We start from the raw sequence: 24,844 nt of genomic DNA, 5'->3' as shown, positions 1-24,844 counted from the left end.
GCATACCCCTGAATGTTCTGATTCTTGAGATGTACGTCTAAGAGTCTTTTGAAAGCCACCATACTTCCCACAGAAACCACCTCTTGTGGTAGAGAATTCCACAATCTTGTAGCCCTAACAGTAAAGAACCCCCCTTGTTGCATGAGGTTAAAACCTTCTGCTGGTGGCCACTAGAGGCAGAGGAGAGCACCACGTGGGGAGGAGAGGCAGAGGAGAGCACCACGTGGAGAGGAGGGGAGCTGTGATTGCTGTGCTGTGAACGGAAACAGACATCGGGGGAACAGCTGAGGGAGACTCGACAGAAGCCAGTAACTGAAGGGGGACTGCCAACACAACGTGACAGACACCAGGCGGTGGGGACAGTACTGCAGGCGTGCAGGGACTGACTGACAGGACAGGAGACAGCAGAAACGTAAGTGTGCTGAATCAGCTGTTTGGCTGAGTGAGGGGGAGGGGATCACACAGACAGCGTGTAGAGAGACTGCCAGGGGGAGGCTGATGGATCTTCCATCAGACAAGGACAGACCAGGGCAGACAAGCAGTAGATCTGACAGTACCTTGATACCTGCAAGTACCTGGGACCACTGAATGGCGGCAGCAGCGGAGGACGGCCAGGGGGGCTGAAGGACTGGGAGTGAGCTGGTGACCCGGAACAGCAGCACGTGAGTAGGTGACCGATCAGCTGTTTGGCAGCTTGTGGGGGGGGGAACCAGAGGGGAATAGCTAGGGACTGTAGGTGACTGACTGCTCTGCGACTGACCGGGTGGTGCGACTGAGAGTGTTGTGCGACTGAGAGTGTTGTGCGTCTGACCGGGCTGTGCGACTGAGAGTGTTGTGCGTCTGAACGGGCTGTGCGACTGAGAGTGTTGTGCGTCTGACCGGGCTGTGCGACTGAGAGTGTTGTGCGTCTGACCGGGCTGTGCGACTGAGAGTGTTGTGCGTCTGACCGGGCTGTGCGACTGAGAGTGTTGTGCGACTGAGAGTGTGGTGCGTCTGACCGGGCTGTGCGACTGAGAGTGTTGTGCGACTGAGAGTGTTGTGCGTCTGACCGGGCTGTGCGACTGAGAGTGTTGTGCGTCTGACTGGGCTGTGCGACTGAGAGTGCGACAGAGAGTGTTGTGCTACTGAGTGTCAAGTGAGTGTAGCGGAGTACCAGAGGGTGAGAAGGTAGAGTTAGGAAGCCAGGAAACAGCCACACAGGACAAACTTTAATTACTAAATCCCCATTAGATTAGATTAGTAGGTACAATGCCTGGCGGGTGTGGAGATGCGACTCGGTGTACATCTTGTGATATGTATGCGTTCCTCGATCATGCGATCAAGGGCGAATACAAATGCGCAAAATGTAAGCACGTTGCTTCCATTTCCTGAATCTAGGGAGGCAGCTGGCAACACTGAGCCAAATGTCCATACCGAAGGAGAGCCAGGATCGTACCAGTCAGACACAGGCAGGGGCCTGCACAGAGGTGGGCGGAGTATTGGAGGTGCAGGCATCAGAGCAGAGTAGAGGGGTGACAGTTAGGAGGTGTAGAAGGGGACAAGGCAAGGAGGCTGGTCCCGGCTGGAGCACCCCAATAGATACGCCCCGTTGCATGATGTTGGGGAAACCAGTCAGGGAACAGCATTGCTGGAGCAGAGCGACGCCCCTAGCTGCCAGGGGAAGAACTCTTCCAGTGAGGCCGGGAGAAAGGGAAAGGAAAGACAGGTGCTGGTGGTAGGGGACTCAATTATTAGAAGGGCAGACAGTGCAATCTGCCACAAAGACCGTGAGCGCCGAACAGTCTGTTGTTTACCGGGCGCTCGGGTTCGTCACATCGCGGATCGGGTGGACAGATTTTTGGGTGGGGCTGGGGAAGACCCAGCTGTTATGGTACACGTGGGTACCAATGACATAGGCAGAGGAAGATGGAAAGTCCTAAATGATTTCAGGGACTTAGGAGCTAAGTTGAGGACTAGGACCTCCAAGGTGGTATTTTCAGAAATACCACCTGTACCTCGAGCCACACCAGAGAGGCAGCGGGAGATTAGGGAAGTTAACAAGTGGCTGAGGAGCTGGTGTAGTAAGGAGGGTTTCGGGTTCCTGGTGAACTGGGCCGACCTCTCAGTCGGCCACCAGCTCTATGGTAGGGACAGACTGCACCTAAATGGGGAGGGTGCAGCCGTACTGGGTGAGAAGATGGCCGAAAAGTTAGAGGGGCTTTTAAACTAGGGAATGGGGGGGGGTACAGATGTATAATTAGCCAGTGGAAAGCAAGATTCAGAGGGCAGAAATGGGGGCATTAGCGGTAGGGTGTTCGGAGCTCCTAAACCCGGGGGGGGGGGGGTATGGGGAAAAATCAGGAAAGCAGCCTAAAAACATCAAATGAGGATATATGTAACCGGTCAAAATTACAAGGTTTGTATACCAATGCCAGAAGCCTGGCTAACAAGATGGGAGAGCTGGAGCTGCTGATGTTTGAGGAGGACTTAGATTTTGTGGGGATAACTGAGACTTGGTTTGACAGCTCTCATGACTGGATGGCGAGCATTCAGGGGTATTCCCTTTATTGCAGAGATAGAGAAGGTAAAAAAAGGGGAGGGGTATGTCTGTATATTAAGAACAGTATACAGGTAAATATGAGGGATGATATTAATAATGGAGCTATGGACGAGGCAGAATCCCTATGGGTAGAACCTCAAAGGGAAGGTGTGACGAGACCAACCTCGCCACATTGCATTGGAGGAGCCTGGTTGCCCGCCTGCTGCCTTTGGACTATGGACCAGGTTTTAAAAGACTTTGGCTCCATGGCGATTAAACTGTATTCGTGGGGTCTGAGTGCCATTCACCTAATAATGTGCACTCAGACCTGAGCTATCTGGGGATATGTGACATGTCTATGTTTAATGTATAAAAAGTAACTTTATATATTTTAAAGCATAATACTGTATTTTGGTCCCCATGTGTGTAATGGAGTTTCGCTGTGAAAACTAGCTTTAGCTGCAGAGAGAGGGGGGGGGGGTGGTTTCCAGCAGCCCCCTCCTGAGGAATGTCTACTGATTAACTGAGGCTATTGATAAACATGTTAATGAGCTCACCTGGCTGTCTACTAAGGGAGGAAGCCAGGATGCATTGTGGGGATGTTTTGCTTCTGGGAGTCTGTAATGTGATACATGTCTGTTTGTGTTACAGTCTTCCATCTGGTCCCCTACGGGAGTGTCCACCAGGTGGGAGACCTGCATAAATACAGGGGCAGGGAGCCCTCAATAAACATACCACTGCTTGACCTTCCACACGGAGCCTTGTCTCGTTCTTGGGGGGATTCACTGTATGCTGTTGGAGACCGATTGCTAGGAATGTAAGCTGATGTATGCTTCTCCTGTTCGTCTGCTAGCAGCTATTCGTGAGGTTCCAGGTTGGAGTGCTATATTGTATCCAGTTCGGGAGTGTGATCTCCTGCAAGTAGCTGTGCCTGCTCTCTCAGAAAGGGGCATATCGCCTAAACGGATTTTAACCCCTTGTCTGCTGAAACGGTCCGTTACACCTGGGAACAAAGAACATGGAGGAAAAATGGGAGTGCTTCAAAAGCATACTTACCAAAAGGGATTGACCAGTGCATTCCAAAGGGAAATACATTTAAAAGAGCAAAACTAAACCCTGGGTGGCTAAACTCCAACATAAAAATGCATATAAATGCTAAAGGAAAGGCCTTCAAAAATACAAGACTGAGGGGTCATTGGCAGCATTCAAGCATTACAAAGAATGTAATAAGAAATGTAAAGATGAAATCAGGGCGGCTAAAATAGAACACGAGAGACATATAGCGGAAGAGAGTAAAAAGAACCCCAAGAAACTCTTTAAGTATATAAATAGTGTTGAGCGAACACGGACTGTATTTTTCGGGTCCGTACCGGATAATTTAATTTTTGTTACCCGGACACGGACCCGAAAACTTTACTGTATGTTCGGGTTTAAAACCTGTGTTCGGTAATTTTATTTCCTGTATGTAATGGCGCGGTTTTAATGGCAGGCTTTCAACAGCCAATCAACAAGCGTTTAACTGGTGTGCCATAGAAGCCATCACAGCCATGCCTACTAATGGCATGGCTGTGATTGGCCAGCTGAAGCATGTGACCCAGGTCTTTATAAGCTAGAGACACAGCGCGCTGTGCGTCAGTCTGCTCTAGTGTAGGGAGAGAGCACACACAACGGTGCTGGCTGCTGCTGATTAGGGACAGACAGGGAAAAAAACATTGTGCCCGAAAAGAATGCAGGGACAGGTCGGAGTGTAGACAGGGAAAGATATTTGAGCATTTTAGGGACAGGCTGGAGAGAGTAGGCAGGGAGAGATTAGGAGACACAGGACAGAACAATCGTCCGTTAGCGATCTACATCGATTTTGCTGTGTGGGGGGTGGTGCAGTGAACGATCCTTTTGCCCTCACTTGAGCCCACTGAGGAGGAGGAGGGAGAAAAAAAAATATTTTTATCAGTCTGTTGTGTGCAGCGTTCAGCTATATTTTACTACAGAGTGCTGTTCTAATCTGCTATTTAAAAATTACAAATTTAAAGGGGAATTTTTTTAAGAGCACTTGCCATGCTCTTAACTACATTTTGCTGCCATTTGCAGCACTCTAGCCCTTTCCATTGGTTTTTTAGAGCCATTTTAGTGCCTGAAAGTTCGGGTCCCCATTGACTTCAATGGGTTTCGGTGTCCGGGTAAAGTTCGGAAAAAGTCCGGGTCACGGACCCGGACATTTTTTTCAAGTTCGGCCGAACCCGCCGAACACGGACATCCAGGTGTCCGCTCAACTCTATATATAAACAGTAAGAAAGCGAGGCCAGATGTAACAATCCTATAGGCTCACCTGAGTCAGAGGACTGCTGGCCGGAGGTAGGAGTGGAGCCCAGTGGCAAAGACCGCAGGCAGTTAGTAGGTGCTGGATACCGGATGGACACAGTGTAGTACTCTGATGAGGACACGGGTTCACCTGAGGTGCGGAAACTAAGTGCTAGCTGGTTTTCACTAGAGCCCCTGATGGTGGGGATAGACTGCGCTGCAAGCTAACACCAGGACGCGGTCCTCAGGATCACCCAGCCAGGCAGAGGGCAGGTTCGGTCCGAAGGCGGAGGAGCAGACAAGGGATAACCAGAGAGAAGTCAGACGAGCCAAAGGTCGGGGCGGGCAGCAGTAAGCATGGTCAGACAATCCAGATCGGCAACAGAGGTAGCAGTTCAGTAGGTAGGGACAAAGCAGAAGAGTAGTCGGTAGTCAATTCCTGGTCAGCGTTGGATTTGTGGTAGTAGATAAGAGCAGCAGGTGAGGAGTAGCTTGATCAAGGTTCAGGAGCTCAATAATCAGCAATCTGGAGTGCAAGGGGCTGGACTTATATAGGGAAGTACCAGGTGTGGGGAATCAAGGGTGATGAACAAGGCTTGGCAAGACTAAGGTTGAATTAATAGGTTTCAGGGAAGAATGTCCAGAGAGGACGGTAGCCTAGTAAGCAGGGCTACTGCCTGGGATGTGGCTGGTCACAGGTTCGAATCCCGACACCAGAACACATTGGCCCCATAAAAGACGATGAGGGAGTTTTGGCCACAGAGGACAGAGAAAAGGCGGTAGTGTTAAATAATTTCTTCTCTTCAGTCTTCACAAAAGAATTGGGGGGCTACACTAACCCAGCTTGTAAGGCCAACAGTGGTGGCTGGTGCTCAAAATTTTTGAGGGGGCGCAAAAAGAAAAATGTAATAGGTATTGATTTGCGGCAAACAACGCAGTGAAAAATTGCGTGACTTTGACGTCATACAAGTGTGAAAGGGGCCTTCAGTAATCAAGGAACAGTGCCTTGAAAAAGTATTCATAGTTACCGCTTGACAGGCAGGGAGGGGGGTTTGTTTAGAGTGGAGAGGCAGGGAGGGGGGTTGTTTAGGGTGGAGAGGCAGGGAGGGGGGGTTTGTTTAGGGTGGAGAGGCAGAGAGGGGAGTTTGTTTAGGGTGGAGAGGCAGGGGGTGGGTTCGTTTAGGGTGGAGAGGCAGGGAAAGGGGTTTGTTTAGGGTGGAGAGGCAGGGAGAGGGGTTTGTTTATGGTGGAGAGGCAGGGAAGGGGGGCTGTTTAGAGTGGAGTGGCAGGGAAGGGGGGTTGTTTAGGGTGGAGAGGCAGGGAGAGGGGTTTGTTTAGGGTGGAGAGGCAGGGAAGGGGGGTTGTTTAGAGTGGAGTGGCAGGGAAGGGGGGTTTGTTTATGGTGGAGAGGCAGGGAAGGGGGGTTTGTTTAGGGTGGAGAGGCAGGGAAGGCGGGTTGTTTAGGGTGGAGAGGTAGGGAGGGAGGGTTGTTTCGGGTGGAGAGGCAGGGAGATGGGTTTGTATAGGGTGGAGAGGCAGGGAAGGTGGGTTGTTTAGAGTGGAGAGGCCGGGAAGGGGGGTTGTTTAGGGTGGAGAGGCAGGGAGAGGGGTTTGTTTAGAGTGGAGTGGCAGGGAAAGGGGGTTTGTTTAGGGTGGAGAGGCAGGGAAGGGGGGTTGTTTAGGGTGGAGAGGCAGGGAGAGGGGTTTGTTTAGGGTGGAGAGGCAGGGAGGGGGGTTGTTTAGGGTGGAGAGGCAGGGAGGGGGGTTTGTTTAGGGTGGAGAGGCAGGGAGAGGGGGTTTGTTTAGGGTGGAGAGGCAGGGAAGGGGGGTTGTTTAGGGCGGAGAGGCCAGGGGGGTGGGTTTGTTTAGGGTGGAGAGGCAGGGAGGGGGGGTTGTTTAGGGTGAAGAGGCAGGGAGGGGGGTTGTTTAGGGTGGAGAGGCAGAGAGAGGGGTTTGTTTAGGGTGGAGAGGCAGGGTTGGGTTTGTTTAGGGTTTAGAGGCAGGGAGAGGGATTTGTTTATGGTGGAGTGGCAGGGAGAGGGGTTTGTTTAGGGTGAAGAGGCAGGGAGGGGGGTTGTTTAGGGTGGAGAGGCAGGGAGGGGGGTTTGTTTAGGGTGGAGAGGCAGGGAAGGGGGGTTGTTTAGGGTGGAGAGGCAGTAAAGGGGGGTTGTTTAGAGTGGAGAGGCAGGGAAGGGGGGTTGTTTAGGGTGGAGAGGCAGGGAGGGGGGGTTGTTTAGGGTGGAGAGGCAGGGAGGGGGGGTTGTTTAGGGTGGAGAGGCAGGGAGGGGGGTTTGTTTAGGGTGGAGAGGCAGGGAGGGGGGTTTGTTTAGGGTGGAGAGGCAGGGAGGGGGGGGGTTGTTTAGGGTGGAGAGGCAGGGAGAGTGGTTTGTTTATGGCGGAGAGGCAGGGAAGGGGGGTTGTTTAGGGTGGAGAGGCAGGGAGGGGGGGTTTGTTTGGGATGGAGAGGCAGGGGGGGTTGTTTAGGGTGGAGAGGCAGGGAAGGGGGGTTGTTTAGGGTGGAGAGGCAGGGAAGGGGAGGTTGTTTAGGGTGGAGAGGCAGGGATGGGGGTTGTTTAGGGTGGAGAGGCAGGGAAGGGGGTTGTTTAGGGTGGAGAGGCAAGGAGGGGGGGGTTTGTTTAGGGTGGAGAGGCAGGGAAGGGGGGTTGTTTAGGGTGGAGAGGCAGGGAAGGGGAGGTTGTTTAGGGTGGAGAGGCAGGGATGGGGGTTGTTTAGGGTGGAGAGGCAGGGAAGGGGGGTTGTTTAGGGTGGAGAGGCAGGGAAGGGGAGGTTGTTTAGGGTGGAGAGGCAGGGAAGGGGGGTTGTTTAGGGTGGAGAGGCAGGGAGGGGGGGGTTTGTTTAGGGTGGAGAGGCAGGGAGGGGGGGTTGTTTAGGGTGGAGAGGCAGGGAAGGGGGGTTGTTTAGGGTGGAGAGGCAGGGAAGGGGGGGGTTGTTTAGGGTGGAGAGGCAGGGAAGGGGGGGTTGTTTAGGGTGGAGAGGCAGGGAAGGGGGGGTTGTTTAGGGTGGAGAGGCAGGGAAGGGGGGGGTTGTTTAGGGTGGAGAGGCAGGGAAGGGGGGGTTGTTTAGGGTGGAGAGGCAGGGAAGGGGGGTTGTTTAGGGTGGAGAGGCAGGGAAGGGGGGGGTTGTTTAGGGTGGAGAGGCAGGGAAGGGGGGGTTGTTTAGGGTGGAGAGGCAGGGAAGGGGGGGGTTGTTTAGGGTGGAGAGGCAGGGAAGGGGGGGGTTGTTTAGGGTGGAGAGGCAGGGAAGGGGGGGTTGTTTAGGGTGGAGAGGCAGGGAAGGGGGGTTCTTTAGGGTTGAGAGTCAGGGAAGGGGGGTTGTTTAGGGTGGAGAGGCAGGGAAGGGGGGTTTGTTTGGAGTGGAGGCGAGGAGGGATTTATTTGGGGTGAAGAGGCAGGGAGGGGGGAGGAATTTAGGGTTTGGGAACCCCAGAGCTGACAATCACTTCCCAGCGTACAACACCCAATAGCCCCCACCCCCCTCCATGAAGCCCTGCAGCAGCTGAAAGTTGGGAATGTTAAGGTGGAGAGGTGGGGGGATGGGGCTTTGTTTGGGATGAAGAGGTAGAGAGAAGGGAGGAATTTGGGAACTCCATAGCTGCCAATCACTGCCCAGGACCACAAGACCCAGCAGCCACACCCTCCCCCCTCCATGAAGCTCTGCAGATTGCAGAAGCTGAAAGTTGGGAAAGTTATCAGAGGTGGGGGGAGGGAGAGCCTGGATCATGGCAGAACACATTACTCACTGACACAGTAGAGCAGTCACTCGCTCGGCAGCCGCCTGCAGAAGAGCCAAAGGAGGGAGAAGCATGTTGCTGGGAACAGTCACCAAGAACGGAGCTAAGGGGGAGAGGCGGGGCCAGCAGGGGGGAAAGTGTATGTGGACTGGAGACACTCAGACGCTTAACCCTCACAGCTGCAGCCCCACACCTATCATCATCATCATTGGGAGGTATGCTGCTGCTGGCTGGGAGAGGAGGAAGAGGTGTCCTGGTAAGACTCTGACACTAAGTTCCCCACCGGACTCCGCAGTCCCGCACACAGGAGAGAGAGGGGGCATTGAGGCAGCGCCTGCTTCAATTTCACTTACCTGCTCGTCTTGTGCTGGCTCTCTCACGACCGGACCGACTGCTGCTGCTCTCTGCTGCTGAAGAGTGACGGCCGGGAGTCGGGAGAGACGTCTCCACCAACCACGCACGCCGCTGCTCCTCCTCGCTCTGCCGGGAAGGTGACGGGACGGTGAGTGACGTCAGCCGGGATGTCCTGTATGATTGGTCCAGGCTGAAGTCTGGACCAATCACAGCCAGGACATCCAGAAAGTGGGGAGTGTCGGGGCGCATTGCTCTGCGCCCCGATGACCCCCCAGAAGGTGGGGTCAAAAACCCTACCCCCCCATACCCAGCACTAGGTCCGGCGCCCCTAGTGGGCGAAAAATATAATTTTTTTTTTCTTCTTTTTTTTTCTTCTTTTTTTCGGGGGGGGGGGGCGGCGCCCCTGCGCCCCCTGTCGGCCGGCCACCACTGGAGGCCAAACTAAAAAACACACCTCAGGAAATACCGCCATGGCTAACAGAAGATAGACTTAGTAACTAAACTAGAAAAACTTAACATAAATAAATCACCGGGACTGGGTGGCTTGCACCCGAGGGTTCTTAAAGAGCTCAGCCAGGTGATTGCCAGACCATTATTCTTGATCTTTAAGGATAGTTTACAAATGGGTATGGTGCCAGCTGATTGGAAAAAAGCCAACGTGGTACCAATATTTAAAAAGGGGCTGAGATATATCCCGGGTAACTATAGACCGGTCAGCCTAACATCAGTAGTCTGCAAGATTTTGGAGGGGATGATAAGGGACCACATACAAGACTTTAGTAATGAAAACGGTATTATTAGTAGTAATCAGCATGGATTCATGAAAAATCGTTCTTGCCAAACCAATCTATTAACCTTCTACGATGAAGTGAGCTGCCACCTAGATAAAGGTAAGCCTGTGGATGGGGTGTATCTGGACTTCGCAAAGGCCTTTGACACCGTTCCCCACAAACGCTTACTGTTCAAACTAAGGAAGGTAGGTATGGACCATAAGGTGAGTACCTGGATAGAGAACTGGCTCCAGGGGAGGTTGCAAAGGGTGGTGATTAATGGGGAGTACTCAGGTTGGGCGGGTGTGGAAAGCGGGGTCCCCCAAGGTTCTGTCCTGGGACCAATCCTGTTTAATTTATTCATAAATGATCTAGAGGAGGGGATATCCAGTACAATCTCAGTATTTGCAGATAATACTAAACTAAGCATGCCAATATCTTCTGGGCAGGATGTGGAAACCTTACAAGCGGACCTGAACAAAATTATGGGGTGGGCAACTACATGGCAGATGAGGTTTAATGTTGAAAAATGTAAAGTAATGCACTTGGGTGCCAGAAACCAGAAAGCAAGCTACCTACTGGGGGGGAAACCTCTGGGTGAGTCTAGGATGGAAAAGGACTTGGGGGTACTGGTAGACAACAGGCTTGGCAGTGGCATGCAATGCCAAGCCGCTGCAAGCAAAGCCAACAGAATACTGGGTTGTATAAAAAAGGGGATTCACTCCAGAAATAAAGAGATTATTCTCCCACTCTACAAGACTCTGGTCCGGCCACATCTGGAGTATTCCGTCCAGTTCTGGGCACAGGTCCTCAGGAAGGATGTGCTGGAACTGGAGAGAGTCCAGAGAAGGGCAACAAAAATAATTAGGGGAATGGAGGGCATCAGCTATGAGGAAAGACTACAAGCACTGAACCTATTCTCTCTGGAGAAGAGACGATTGAGGGGGGATATGATATCAATGTACAAATATTGTACTGGCAACCCTAGCATATGGAAAAACCTATTCAGAGAAAGGAAATACAATAAGACACGTGGCCACTCCCTAAAACTAGAGGAAAGGCGGTTTAACCTTAAAATACGCAGGGGGTTCTTCACTGTGAGAGCGGTAAGGATGTGGAATTCTCTTTCGCAAAAAGTGGTATCAGCAGGGAGCATTGATAGTTTCAAAAAACTATTAGATGGGCACCTTAAAGACCACAACATACAGGGGTATACAATGTACAGTTAACAGCAAACACACACACACACATCATAGGTTGACCTGGATGGACTGATGTCTTTTTTCAACCTCACTAACCATAAAAACGCTTCTCCTCCAGACACATTGTATGCCCTCTAGTCCTCATGCAATCCTTCCGACTGAATAGCTTTTTTTCTATGCTGAGATCCCCATTGAGATATTTATAATTTGCTATCATGTCCCCTCTCAGGCGTCTCTTCTCCAGGGAGAATAAATCAAGCGATTGCAGACGCTCCTCATAATCAAGGTCCTCCAATCCCCTAATTAGTTTAGTTGCCCTTCTCTGGACCTTCTCCAGCTCCAACACATCCCTCCTGAGGACTGGGGACCAGAACTGGACAGAATACTCCAGATGTGGTCGGACCAGAGTTTTATAAAGTTGAAGGATTATAGACTTATCTCTGGAATACATCCCTTTCTTTATGCATGCTAATATTCTGCCTGCTTTGGCAGCTGCCGCTTGACATTGCATGCTATTGCTTAGTCTATCCTCTACCAGGACTCCCAGATCTTTCTCCATTTTTGATTCCCACAAAGGTTCCCCCCCTAACGTGTATTGTGTTTTTATGTTTTTAGTCCCCAAGTGCCAAACCTTCCACTTCTCCACATTAAACCTCATTTGCCATGTCATTGCCCACTCCGTTATTTTGTCCAGGTCATTCTGTAGTATATCTGCTTCATGCTGTGCAGTTATTGCCCTGCCCAATTTTGTGTCATCTGCAAAAACTGATATAGAGCTACTGATCCCGTCTTCAATGCTATTTATGAATAAATTGAACAAGGTTGGTCCCAGGACTGAGCCTTGGGGGCCCCCACTTACCACCTCAGACCAGTCTGAGTATGCGCTGTTTATTACCACCCTTTGGACACGGCCTTTTAGCCAGTTCCGTATCCAAGAGCAGACTTTGCGGTCAATGCCTGCAGACCTTATTTTATAAATTAAGTGCTTGTGAGGAACTGTATCAAACGTCTTAGCGAAATCCAGGTACACCACATCCACTGGTCTCCCTCTATCTAGCTCACAGCTCACCTCCTCGTAGAAAGAGATTAGTTTGACAAGAACGCCCATTTGTAAACCCATGCTGATTACTGCTGATAATGTTGTTGTCTTTAGCAAACAATGGATAGAGGCTTCTACTCACTCTGGTGTCAACACCCTCAGCCTTGTATTCTCCCACCGATGCCCTCCATGCATCCTCTCCAACAATCCTCTCCCTCTAAACACCACTATTTACATCCCGCCGAGCGCACAGTCAATAGGTTGTTAGGAAGCGAGACCAGAAAGCCGGTCACTACGTCCTTAACAACAAATGAGTCATGAGCTGTCAGTGGGCATCCCCGCTGACAGCAGAATGTAAAAAAAAAAAAAAAAATTGCCGGCAAGAAAAAAAATGGGAAAAATTGGCGTGGGGTCCCCCAAAATACATACTAGGCCCTTTGGGTCTGGCATCAATTTTAAGGGGAAAACCCATGCCAAAATTTAAAAAACAAATGGCATCAGGTCCCCCTAGAATTTATACCTGATCCTTATCTGAGCATGCAGCCTGGCAGGCCAGAAAAGGGGGGGACAAGCGAGTGCCCCCCTGAATCATACCAGGCTACATGGCCTCAATATGGGGGGGGTGCGCCCCAAAGCACCTTGTCCCTATGTTGATGGGGACAAGGGCCTCTTCCCCACAACCTTGGCCTGTGGTTGTGGGGGTCTGCAGGCAGGGGGCTTACAAGAATAATGAAACCACCTTTAACAAGGGGGCCCCCAGATACCGCCCCCCCCCCCCTATGTGAATGATTTTGGGGTACAATGTAAATGTTAAATGAGGCTATGAGCCAGTTTTTCACAATTCCTTTCATAGAAAAAAATAAAAAAAACAATGTCCCCCGATGTAGAACCATCGTCATTCACGATGCCCACTGCATCTCTGGACCCCCCAAATAAAACACTCCACCCTTAACCACTTAAGCCCCGGAAGATTTTACCTCCTTCCTGAGCAGGGCCTATTTTGCGATTCGGCACTGCGTGATTTTAACGGACAATTGTGCGGTCGTGCGACGCTGTACCCAAATGAAATTGACGTCCTTTTTTTCCCACAAACGGAGCTTTCTTTTGGTGGTATTTGATCACCTGTGCGATTTTTTGATCATGCGCTATAAACAAAAAAAGTGTGACAATTTTGCAAAAATAACAATATTTTTCAAATTTTTTTATATGAAATTCCCAAAAAAAAAAAAAGTAAAAATCTAAATTTTTTAACATTTTAGTCCAATTTGTTTTCTGCTACAAATGTTTGGTAAAAAAAAAATTGCAAAAAGCGTATTTTGATTGGTTTGCGCAAAAGTTATTGCGTTTACTAAGGGAAAGATTTTTGTCATTTTTGTTGTTTTTTTTTTTTTAACGAGTAATGGCGGCGATCTGCGATTTTTTTTTTGCGGGACTGCGAAATTGCAGATCGGACCCTTGACTAAAATTTATGACACTTTTGGGGGTACCAGTGAGATTACTACAGTAATCAGTGCTATACATATGCACTGTTACTGTAAAAATGACACTGGCAGGGAAGGGGGTAACTTTATTTGAGAAGGAGGGGTTAAGTGTGTCCCTAGGGGCGTGCTTCTAACTGTGATTGGATGTGGCTTTTCATGTAACAGCAGAGATCTACGGTCCTACATAGCAGGACCGTATGATCTCTGCTGTTACACAAGGGAGATTGACAGGCGGCTTTGTTTACATTAGCCGCCTGCCTTTCTCCCGATGTAATGGACGATCGCGAGTGACCGGCGGACATCGCTCACACACGCGGGGGGCCCGTGAGCTAGCAGGAGCGCGCCTCTGGCGGCGCACACTCGCTCGCTCCCTAGAGCCTCACAGGCTAGCGACGTAGTACTACGTCACTTTGCCTGTGAGGGGCTGACTGCCGGCGTAGATAGTCGTTAGGCAGTCGGCATGTGGTTAATAAGGAATGACAGTCTGACAGTTCTTAAACTGGTAAGGAGCAGGGCCACCTGGTGACATCATCTGGTGCTTCCCCCTTGTGATGTAACTGACTGGTGCATGCTGGATTGATGACATCATAAGGGGCAGGGCCACCAGGTGATATCACCTGCCCCTTACCTATTTAAAAACTGTCACCCAGCGGAGCAAGCATTCGAGAGTCAGCCTTCCTCGTGGGCGGAGGGTATTTGTTTCTCTTTTTGGCTTGGCGGTGCAGCGGTCGTTGTGATTGATGATGGATCTAAATCAGGGGACATTGTTTTTTTATTTTATTTTTTTTATAAAGGAACTGTCAAAAACTGGCTCATGTCTTTATTTTTGACATTTTTTGGTAAATGAGGGTCAGGATCTGGGGGCCCCCTTTTTCAAGGGGGCTTCCAGATTCCGATAAGCCCCCTGCAGATCCCCCCTAACCCAAAGCACACCCCCATGTTGAGGGCATGTGGCCTGGTATGGTTTGGTTCATTAAGAATTATATTTTGTACAAAAAAAATTGCAAACATGAAAAAATAATAAAAAAAAAAACACGCACACAGAAATTTTTGGTGTTGGGTGTACACCCAAACGGACGGAGTTCAAGCCGAACTTATGCCCGTCCCAAATCATTTGCCCATCCCTACTCCCTGTTATCTCTCGCCTTGACTACTGCAACTCAATTGCTTACCTTTACATTGGCTATCCCGCCTCCAGTCCCTCATAAATGCTCCTGCCAGACTCCTCCACCTTACAAACCACTCAGCATCTGCTACCCCTCTCTGCCAATCCCTCCATTGGCTGCCACTCACTCAACAAATTTAAATTAAAAATACTAACGTTAACTTACAAAGCCATCCACAACTCGGCACCAGCTACACCACTAACCTGGTCTCAGTATGCCAACTAAATCATCCTCTTTGTTCCTCCCAATATCTTCTGCTTTCTAGTTCCCTTGTCACCTCATCCCACCTCCAGGACTTCTCCCGAGTCTCTCCTATCCTGTGGAACTCTCTACCCCAATCTGTCTGACTATCTCTTACTCTATCCATCTTTTGGTATTCCCTGAAAATTAATCTCTTCAGAGAAGCCTATTCTGCCCTCCACTTAACAACTGTAATTTTATTTTCTCCATCAGCCCATCCCCCACAGTTATTACTTTTTGTATCACTTGACCCTCCCTCCTAGATTGTAAGCTCTAAAGAGCAGGACCCTCTGATTCCTCCTGTATTGAATTTTATTGTAATTGTACTGTTTGCCCTAACATTGTAGAGCCTGCGCAAACTGTTGGCGCTATATAAATCCTGTATAATAATAATAATATATGACTGCCTAGTCCAACCTTTCTCAGCCAGGGTTCCTCCAAAGGTTCCTAGGGGCTCCTTGTCACTTCCTTGGGCTGTATATGGAAGTGTCACCTACCAGCCGTTTCTGGATACTGAAGCTTGTAATCATTGCACAATTTTGTTTGTTCAATATATTTTTTATTCCAATTTTAATTTTAACAAGAGTGCAAAAAAAAATAAATGAAATAGTAAAGAAAGAAATCCAATTGGTGAGGAAAATGACTTGTCTGGAATGTGGAAGCGGAGTCGGTAATAATTTACATTACATTATTATAACAAAGTATTGTAGAAAAGATCACACCATAGAAAATGGGGGAAAGCAGAAAATAAACCCGGATATGAAGGTGACATTTGTGTACGAGGAACACCTTAACAATTACCACCATTTTATTCTCCAGGGCCTCTGCTTTCAGAAAATATATGTTTGGGGGTTTTATCTAATCTTCAGGCCCAAAATCTGCATTTTACCATGTGTGCAAAAATAATGCAAACACAGCTCTGGTATTTATGTCCTTCAATGTGTACTGTACTCATAAATATTTGGGTGTCATCTCAGGGATTTGTATGACCCCCCCCGACATAGGAAACTAAGGGGGTCTATGCAAAGAATATGTTGGGTGAGTGTGACAAGCATGTGTCCAGCTGTGACAAATTCTGGCCGTATTCTAATAAACACAGTGACTTCCTATAATCGTCAGCTCCAACTAGTGGCCATAATGAGGTATTAGTTCCAAAATACCTCAATCAGGAAAAATAGTTCAATACCGCATTATGACCACTAGATGGACCCAATGATCATAGGAAATCACTGAATGAAATCAAATAAGAACAACATTTGTCATAGATGAATGAATGCTTGTCATATTTGTTCATCTATTTTATAAAAACTAAACATGTAAGTGAAGTGGTAACTATTAAGCCAATCACTTCATCAATCCACACATAATATCTCCTTTCAAAGGGAAAACAGAAATTATTTACAGAAAATCAAACATAAATATTTTCCTACCAATAACCTCCACCCAGACAAGATATGTAGAAATATAAAGACAAGCGGTGTTACCTCTCGTGCCGCACTCCGCCAAGCCACCCAAACCCACACAGGAGCAAAGGAAAGAAGTTCTCACCTAGTTTATCTCAGAGTTCTCCTTCCCTCCTGTTGGGGAATGGGAGAAGGATGGACTGAAGACAGAAAGACACGCTTCGGGGTCACCACTGGTAAGTAGAGCCTTGAAATGAAGGACATCAACTTCAGAATTTCTGTCTTGTCTGTGTAAAGTTTACTGATAAAGATATATGGGATCTCACAGCTTCTAGCTCTGTAACCCTCTATATCATTATCAGTAACCATCACACAGACAAGCAAGACATTCTGAAGGCGATTCCTTCATTTCACAGCTCTACTTACCACTTTACACCCCAAAATTTACTCAGCCAATGAAAAGCCAACACGGTACAACACTTCATCCATGTCTTTGGTGATCTCTGATCTCCTTATCAACGGTCTCTTACATCATGAAGATCAGCCATGGAGTATATCTGAGGGTATATCAGGGTGTGCTTCTTCCCCACATGTCCACCAACATTCATAGAGAAGACATTTCCCGCACTCAATGTACTAATACACCTCAAGGGTTGTGTTGGATCCCTGATGTACAGGAAGACAGGACTTCAGTGAGGAACAATTCCCTCACTCAGGACAGGAAAGTGGCTTCTCCCCCATGTGAGTTCTCTGATGTCTGGAAAGACTGGACTTATCTGAAAAACATTTCCCGCACTCAGGACAGGAAAACGGCTTCTCCCCCGTATGAGATCTCTGATGTGTATAAAGAGTGCACTTCTGTGAAAAACATTTCCCGCACTAAGAACAGGAATACGGCTTCACCCCTGTGTGAGATCTCTGATGTCTGTGAAGATGAGACTTCAGTGAAAAACATTTCCCGCAGTCAGGACAGGAATGCGGCTTCTCCCCCGCGTGAGATCTCTGATGTATGTAAAGATTGAACTTCTGTGAAAAACATTTCCCGCACTCAGGACAAGAAAACGGCTTCTCCCCTGTATGAGATCTCTGATGTATGTAAAGATGGGACTTCTGTGAAAAACATTTCCCACACTCAGGACAGGAATGCGGCTTCTCCCCGGTGTGAGATCTCTGATGTGTGTAAAGATAGGACTTCAGTGAAAAACATTTCCCACACTCAGGGCAGGAAAACGGCTTCTCCCCCGTGTGAGATCTCTGATGTTGGTAAAGATTGGACTTCTGTGAAAAACATTTCCCGCAGTCAGGACAGGAATGCGGCTTCTCCCCCGTGTGAGATCTCTGATGTGTGTAAAGATCAGACTTATGTGAAAAACATTTCCCGCACTCAGGACAGGAATGCGGCTTCTCCCCCGTGTGAGATTTCTGATGTGTGTAAACATAGGACTTCAGTGAAAAACATTTCCCACACTCAGGACAGGAAAACGGCTTTTCCCCCGTGTGAGATCTCTTATGTTTGTGAAGATGAGACTTCTGTGAAAAAGATTTCCCACACTCAGGACAACAAAACGGCTTCTCCCCCGTGTGAGATCTCTGATGTGTGTAAAGAGAGGACTTATGTGCAAAACATTTCCCACATTCAGGACAGGAATGCAGCTTCTCCCCCGTGTGAGATCTCTGATGTGTGTAAAGAGAGGACTTATGTGCAAAACATTTCCCACATTCAGGACAGGAATACAGCTTTTCTACCATGTGAGATCTTTCATGTCTATTAAGATAGGATTTAAAACGAAAACATTTCCCACACTCAGTACAGGAAAACCTCTTATCTGTTGGAAGGACGGCACTGTCCATCACAGTCTGAGGTTCCTCAGGATAAGAGGAATACGATGGTCCGGCACCATCCCTCACAGTCTGAGGTTCCTCAGGATAAGAGGAATATGATGGTCCGGCACCGTCCCTCACAGTCTGAGGTTCCTCAGGATAAGAGGAATACGATGGTCCGGCACTGTCCCTCACAGTCTGAGGTTCCTCAGGATAAGAGGAGTACGATGGTCCGGCACTGTCCCTTACAGTCTGAGGTTCCTCAGGATAAGAGGAATACGATGGTCCATCTACACTGTGTGGTGTCGGATGGACATTTGAGGTAGCCAGGTTTTCTCCTGGACTATACTGTGTGATGTCCTCATCTTCTACTTTACAGTCTGGAGACAAAGTGAGACAATCCTCTGAGGTTTTCCTCATCTCCCATCCATCTACTAAAATAGAAATACAAAGATTTTTACTAGACATCAGCAGATTGGTTCTCCTAAACCAGGACTCCGCCCACATCAGGCAGCGTTGTCTCTGAGGATCTTACAATTCCCCTTTAAGGTAACTAGTAAATGGTAGAGGGTGACTAGGTGTCCAAGTCAAGACCTGCTATATGATAGTAAATGGCAGTCTCAGACTCACGCCTTGATGTGCGGGACACCTACTCACTATCTACCGATATAAAATGTCCAGCTGGTAGAAAATGAGTGTAACAAAAGAGAATCCATATTATGTGTATATATAGCAGTGGGTAGAGGGCAGAGAGCAGAAGTCAGGACTATGTAATGTACAATATAAGAGTATATAGTGCAGGGGTCAGGAGTATGTAATGTACAACATAGCGTATATAGTGCAGGGGTCAGGGGTATGTAATGTATAACAGAGTATATAGTGCAGGGGTAAGGATTATGTAATATACAATATAAATTATACAGTGTAAGGGTCAGGACTCATAAGTCAGGCACAGCCAGTGAATAGCAGAGTAAGTAACCTATTCTAGTACAAACCCCCCAAAATTGACCCTCCTAGCACAATCCCCTTCTCCCACCCTCTCCCAACACAAACCACCCATGAATCCCCACTTCTAGCACACATCCAAATTTCCCTTCCTAGAACAATTCTTAGTCCTTCCTGCTCCTTAAATTCCTCCTCCCAACACAGATCCCTTCCCCCCGCAATAGCCTTGCGGTCCCACCTCGCACTATACCACAGTGCCCAGGGCAGCTTTCCCTCCTGCCCACCCCTTGTCCCGACCCTGACCCCAGGTGCCTAGATCTAGTAACTCCTCTGGTGAAAATGAACATTTTGCTGCCAGCTGAACCCCAGAATCTCCATAAATCCAGTCTAGATATATAAATTGTGTCTGCAGCACAGAGAAGGAAGATTATCCGAGAGAAATACAGGAATACAGGACGGGGAACACAGCTCAGGAAAGTGACCAGGGTATTACAGGCTGATATCACCCAGTCCCCGCCCTACTCTGGACCAATCAGTGAGCAGTATGGGTGGAGAAATGTATTTAGTGTTAATGACCCACCTGTGCTGATCTCTGTAGGAGTGTCCTCCTCTATAAATGTCCCCGTTATTCCATCCTCCTCCATAGACTGCTGATCATCCCTATCGTACCTCTCTTCTTCTTCTGCTTTAACCTCAAATTCTATATCGATTGGATCTCCGCTCTAAATCAAGAAAATAATAGCAGAGGTCATCTGTAAAGAAAATAATAGCAGAGGTCATCTGTAAAGCATAAGCTTCAATATTGTGACATCACATTTTAAAAAAAATCACTTCAATGAGTCCATGCTCTAGATGCTCCGTCCCACCAACCTTGTAACAGTGAGGGATGGTGTGACCTTCCTGTGTGGAATCCTGGGAATACAGAGGACGGGGACATCTCTCTGGTGGGTTCCTGGTATTAGGTGGCTCCATCATATCCTTGTGTCCTTCTGAAAACTCCTCCATCACTCCATACTCCTCATCCTCCTCTTTATACTCTTCTTTAACATCAATATTATAATCCCTGAGCTTTCCACTCTGAATATATAATAAAACATTCATTGTAACAAATATACTGTATATAAATCAACTATCAGTAATTGTTTCTCATCTACCTGATGATGGTGAGGGATGGTGTGACCTTCCTGTGTGGAATCCCGGGAATACAGAGGACGGGGACATCTCTCTGGTGGTTTCCCATTACTGGATCCATCTGTAGGAAACACACACACTGACTGAATACATTGTTTCTATGTGTTTATCAGATGATGGGGGATCTAGGTGGAGCCTCCGTACTGCTCTCTCCTTTACAATAAAGTCTCCTCTTACCCGGTGATGTGAGGGGCGGCTGATTCTCCATCATGATGTCCTTGTAGAGATCCTTGTGTCCTTCTAAATACTCCCACTCCTCCATGGAGAAATAGACAGTGACATCCTGACACCTTATAGGAACCTGACACACACAATGATACAGTCACCACCCAGACACATCCTTTGTCTGTTACTGGATAATGTCCCAGAATTCCCAGCACCGCTCACCTCTCCTGTCAGCAGCTCCATCATCTTCTTGGTGACTTCTAGAATCTTCTGCATGTTGTGTCTCTCAGGTTTTAGGGAGTCACATGGAGGCACTGTGATGGTCATAGGATCACCTGACTTCAGAGGAGAAAATCTCTGTATTGAGGAACCAATAGGAATATCATGTTAGAATCCCAGAATCCCCCTCACCTCTCTGGTCAGGTCTGTGTTTTATTAATAGAGATAAGAGTGATGTCATGTGACCTCCCAGAATCCTCCTCACCTCTCCAGTCAGCAGGTAGATGATCTCCAGGGTAAGGTTTAGTATCTTCTCAGTCATGTGACTCCGGTCCTCCTCCATCCTCATTGGTGCCGTCATTTGATCTATACAGGTCTCTTTGTAGACGGATAATTTGGGGAAATGAAAGTAAGAATTATTTGGATGGTATTGGTCACAATAATAGGATGGGGATGTGAGGGTGGTAATAGGAGAGTTGCTGTACATTTAAGAACTACTCTCCCCATGAGAATACATTTAATCTGGACTGTTTCGGATTTATTACATCTTGGAGGACCTTGGACCCTCTTAGCCTGCCCATATCAGAATTTCCCTTTTCTATGTTGGATTTGTTTGGTTTCTGAGCTGGTTTGCAGCTGAAACAGAACTCATCTAAGAACAAGTGCTCACCAACGAATGAAGGAGATCCCTTCTTCATCTTACATAATATTCCAGAACAAATCACATGACCAGCGGTTAAGATTGCCAGTTCTGTAAGGTCTGAAAAATAAGTGCAGGTGGAATGGGAGGACAATCATAGACCCCCCTCTGTCCCTCAGAGTCCCCTGAGCCCTCCAGCCCCTATTCCCACATAGTCCTTTAGCCTGACTACTAGGGCTGAACGATAGTCGATGTGATATCGACTATCGTTCTGCGGGTGTGGGCGATATTCATATCGCCGAAGACACAATATTTAGCACAGGGAGAAGTCGGGACTCGAGGGAGGACTCACAGTGCTGGAAGCCAACACATCCGTTTTGCTTTTGGCTGTGATCGGAACTCCGCCCCTCTAGTCCGATGCAATCCAGCCCTCCCAGCTCTGCCTCTAGTCTCCAGCCGACCATTGCTCCGCCCATTGTCTCTCCTGGCTGCATCGGGGGCGGGATCAGGCTGTAATGTTTTGTAAGTAGATTCAATGGGGAGACAATGGGTGGAGCAGGGCGGAGTAATGGTCGGCTGGAGACTAGAGGCAGAGCTGGGAGGGCTGGATTGCATCGGGCTGGAGGGGCGGAGTTCCGATCACAGCTGAAAGCAAGGGGAAACCGATATCGACACAACACCAGATCTCGGTCCAGGGGGGGGGGGGTCGGGTGTGTGTGTTCCCCAGCTACACTCCGGGCACAGCACCATCACCAGGTGAGATCGGGGGAGGGATGGAGGTGATCAGCTTACACCGGGCACACATCGCTTCCTTCCAGCTGTGCAGTGTCATGTAAGCCGAGCGCTGATTGGCTGAAGCAGCATCTTCCTCAGTGCGGCCTGTGTCCTCCCCCGTGATGTGAGTCTCCCAGTGATAGCACGTAACTGGAGAAATATCGCGATATATATAGTTGAAAACAAAATATCGCAATGTACTTTTTTGCCCAAAATCGTGCAGCCCTACTGACTACCCCCTCAAGGTTCTCAGAGTCCTTCAGATACATTACCCTTTCAGAGGCCCCTAAAGTCTTCCAGTTTCAAAAACCCTCACATCCCCTCAGCTCCTCTACGTCCCTCAGAGCCCTCAGTATTTTCCTCCCTCTGACACCAATGATGAAACATATTCTTCATGGCAGGCTGGGGAATGTTTTCTTCCTCCTGATCAGTAATGTAAGGGGCTCTATGCTCCATACTCCTGACCCCTGCACTCCATCATTGTGTTGGCTGCATATTGTAATGATTGCCCATTGGCTGCCTGTGTTGTGTAATAATTGCCCTTTGTAGGCCATGTATGGTCAGGATTAGAGATGGGCTCAGGCGTGTTCAAGTTTGCACGTACCCGATCCCGCCAGGAAGCCGACACTGCAGTCCGCTAATCACAGGCAGTGAGACATTTACTGATCTGTGCAGCTGCGGATCGGGAAATGTCTCACTGTCTGTGATTAGCGGAGTGCAGTGTTGGCTTCCTGGCGGGATCGGGTACGTGCAAACTTGAACACGCCCGAGCCCATCTCTAGTCAGGATGGTCATTATCTTCTCTATTTATTGTCAGTGCTGTTTGTTGAGAGGAACATATTACTAGAATTTATCTCCAAAATGAAGAGAATGTTCCGACCCCGAAAGTGGGGAAATGTTCTGCCCCTGAAGGGGTTAATCTAGGTTTCCACACTATATATATGTGTGTATCATCATCTGCTGGAGATAAAAGACGTCACAGTGACTATGGAGGAAGAGGACGGACATGACGGGGGGTTACTGGGTGTAAAACAGAAAATAAGATCTTATTACCTCATCTGCTGCAACTTCCAGCAACGTCTCCTCTCTACTTCCTCCCAACTCACCTCTCACCCGGAACTTCCTGTCTGTACCTGACATCACTTCCTGTCTGTATTCCATAGAGACTTCCTGTCTGGGTAGAAGCAATACCACCTTGTGGAGCTCAGAGGAACTGCAGCCCTGAGAAACGTCTTGCAGTGTGAACACAGGCTTGTGCTGTGTGTGTATGTATTAGTGATCGAACGAGATCGGTTTTTCATTGCCGATACTGATATTTTGCCGATCGCATATAGGTATCGGCCGATATTTTCAAACATGTAAAATTTTGCCCAAAAAACACGAAATTCGACACAAATCTCTTAATAAACATGTGAATCTTTATTTATTTACATTTTTAACATAAAGTGCTTGTTCTTCACATAACTGCATAAAAAATGATTGGAAATCTTCAGTTGCAGGGACATTTGCTTTGCATTTCACAACATCTGATTGTGCATTATGCATAATAAAGTGCAGCAGTAGTGGACTCACTCACTGCAATATGTTACTGCAGTGCAGTCAGTGCAAAACTGTTCGAAAAAAAGCTAGGCAACAACGACAGCTACACAAAAAATACACATACACAGTGGATTGGATGGACTGGAGTCAGTGGAGGACCACCTCTGCAGTAAGGCACTGACTGCAACTAATGCAGTGCAGTCAGTGCAAAACTGCTAGCAAAAGAGCAAGGCAGCAGGTACACATGTCACAGTGGATTGGACTGGGCTGGAGTCAGTGGAGGACTACCTTTGTCTGCAGTATGGCACTCACAGCAACTACTGCAGTCAGTGCAAAACTGCTAGAAAAAAGCTGGACAGTGGATTGATTGGAGTCACTCAGTGGACTACCTCTGCAGTAGGGCACTCACTGCAACTACAGCACTCCCCAGAGGGCAGGGCTACACGTATAAGATTGGAGCACCAGCACCTTTATTGCAATTTTGCACATCACTGAAGATACCTTTAATTTTTTATGAACTTGGCACTTTATGCATTTCAATATATTTATTTATTGGCCACCATTTGATATAATTTTGGAATATTTATATGGTTATTTTATCACTGTCACAGGATTTTTGACAGCACTAGCACTTTATATCCACTGTGACACTTTCTGATAGTGATTATGGAAACAGAATCACATTATTATATGGTTTAAACATATGGTAGCACTTTTATCTCACTGTGCATAGTCACCATCTTTTGTTATTTATTGATTTATTTGCAGTATTACTTTGGCGCTACATTAATTTTATTTTATACCTATATTTGTGTTATGTGGAAGCACTGAATGTATGCTGCCATTGGCATTTTTTACACTGTTTTATTGTGGTTTAGCGCTGATTTTATTTACATTTACTAAGGGTGCATGCTTTGGCCAATCACATAATGCACCGTGCGCATGCAGTGCATTATGGGCGCTTGAATTGTCTGCAAAGAAGCACATTTATTCATCATTCGACGAACAATCAAACGGCCGATGTTTGAGTCGAACTTAGCTTCTATTCAAACTTGAAGCTCATCCCTAATCACCAGAAACAGTAACCATTGGTCCCAAATCTCTAATGGTTTTTTTATGTATGTTTTGAGTTTTGCTAACACAATTTTTTGGAACGTTGGTAAAACATAAATTTTTGTTTCCACAGGTCCTCCTCCTCCATCGGTATGACTCCCCCATGAAAAACTTTACCAAGCCAACCATTATGCGACACCTGCATTTGAAGCTGTGGCAGAGATTCCACCACCGCACATCAGTGCAGGACCTTCAGCGCTCTTTGAGTGACATAA

The 24,844-nt window shown here is 48.0% G+C and overlaps 3 protein-coding genes and 1 pseudogene across 4 annotated transcripts in view; 1 reads left to right on the top strand and 3 right to left on the bottom strand.

The window, feature by feature from the left end:
• Positions 1 to 16,770, bottom strand: part of LOC309549776 (uncharacterized protein) — a gene marked incomplete at both ends in the record, with an annotated part of 190,172 nt that extends 173,402 nt beyond the window's left edge. The window contains one exon of the mRNA XM_082250286.1: positions 16,753 to 16,770. Coding sequence (XP_082106412.1) covers positions 16,753 to 16,770 — 18 coding nt within the window. The remainder of the gene's footprint in view (positions 1 to 16,752) is intronic.
• LOC309549773 (gastrula zinc finger protein XlCGF66.1-like) overlaps positions 1 to 24,844 on the top strand; it is a gene marked incomplete at its 3' end in the record, with an annotated part of 313,385 nt that overhangs the window by 213,392 nt on the left and 75,149 nt on the right. The window lies entirely within an intron of this gene.
• Positions 16,874 to 24,844, bottom strand: part of LOC309550703 — a 167,092-nt pseudogene continuing 159,121 nt past the window's right edge. Inside the window, exon 8 of the transcript XR_014226168.1 lies at positions 16,874 to 17,752. The product of XR_014226168.1 is annotated as an uncharacterized misc_RNA (transcript). The remainder of the gene's footprint in view (positions 17,753 to 24,844) is intronic.
• Positions 17,943 to 20,950, bottom strand: LOC309549775 (uncharacterized protein; the record flags this gene model as incomplete). Its single annotated transcript, XM_082250285.1, has 6 exons — positions 20,829 to 20,950; positions 20,567 to 20,701; positions 20,364 to 20,480; positions 19,859 to 20,065; positions 19,658 to 19,710; positions 17,943 to 17,964 (listed from the first exon to the last, which is right to left on the bottom strand). The coding sequence occupies exons 1-6, from the start codon at positions 20,922 to 20,924 to the stop codon at positions 17,943 to 17,945; spliced, it is 630 nt and encodes a 209-aa protein (XP_082106411.1). The 5' UTR covers positions 20,925 to 20,950.

Source organism: Pelophylax lessonae (genome assembly GCF_965119305.1).
Source record: "Pelophylax lessonae genome assembly, chromosome: 3".
Lineage (NCBI taxonomy): Eukaryota > Metazoa > Chordata > Amphibia > Anura > Ranidae > Pelophylax > Pelophylax lessonae.
This window is presented reverse-complemented; position numbering and strand designations above follow the sequence as displayed.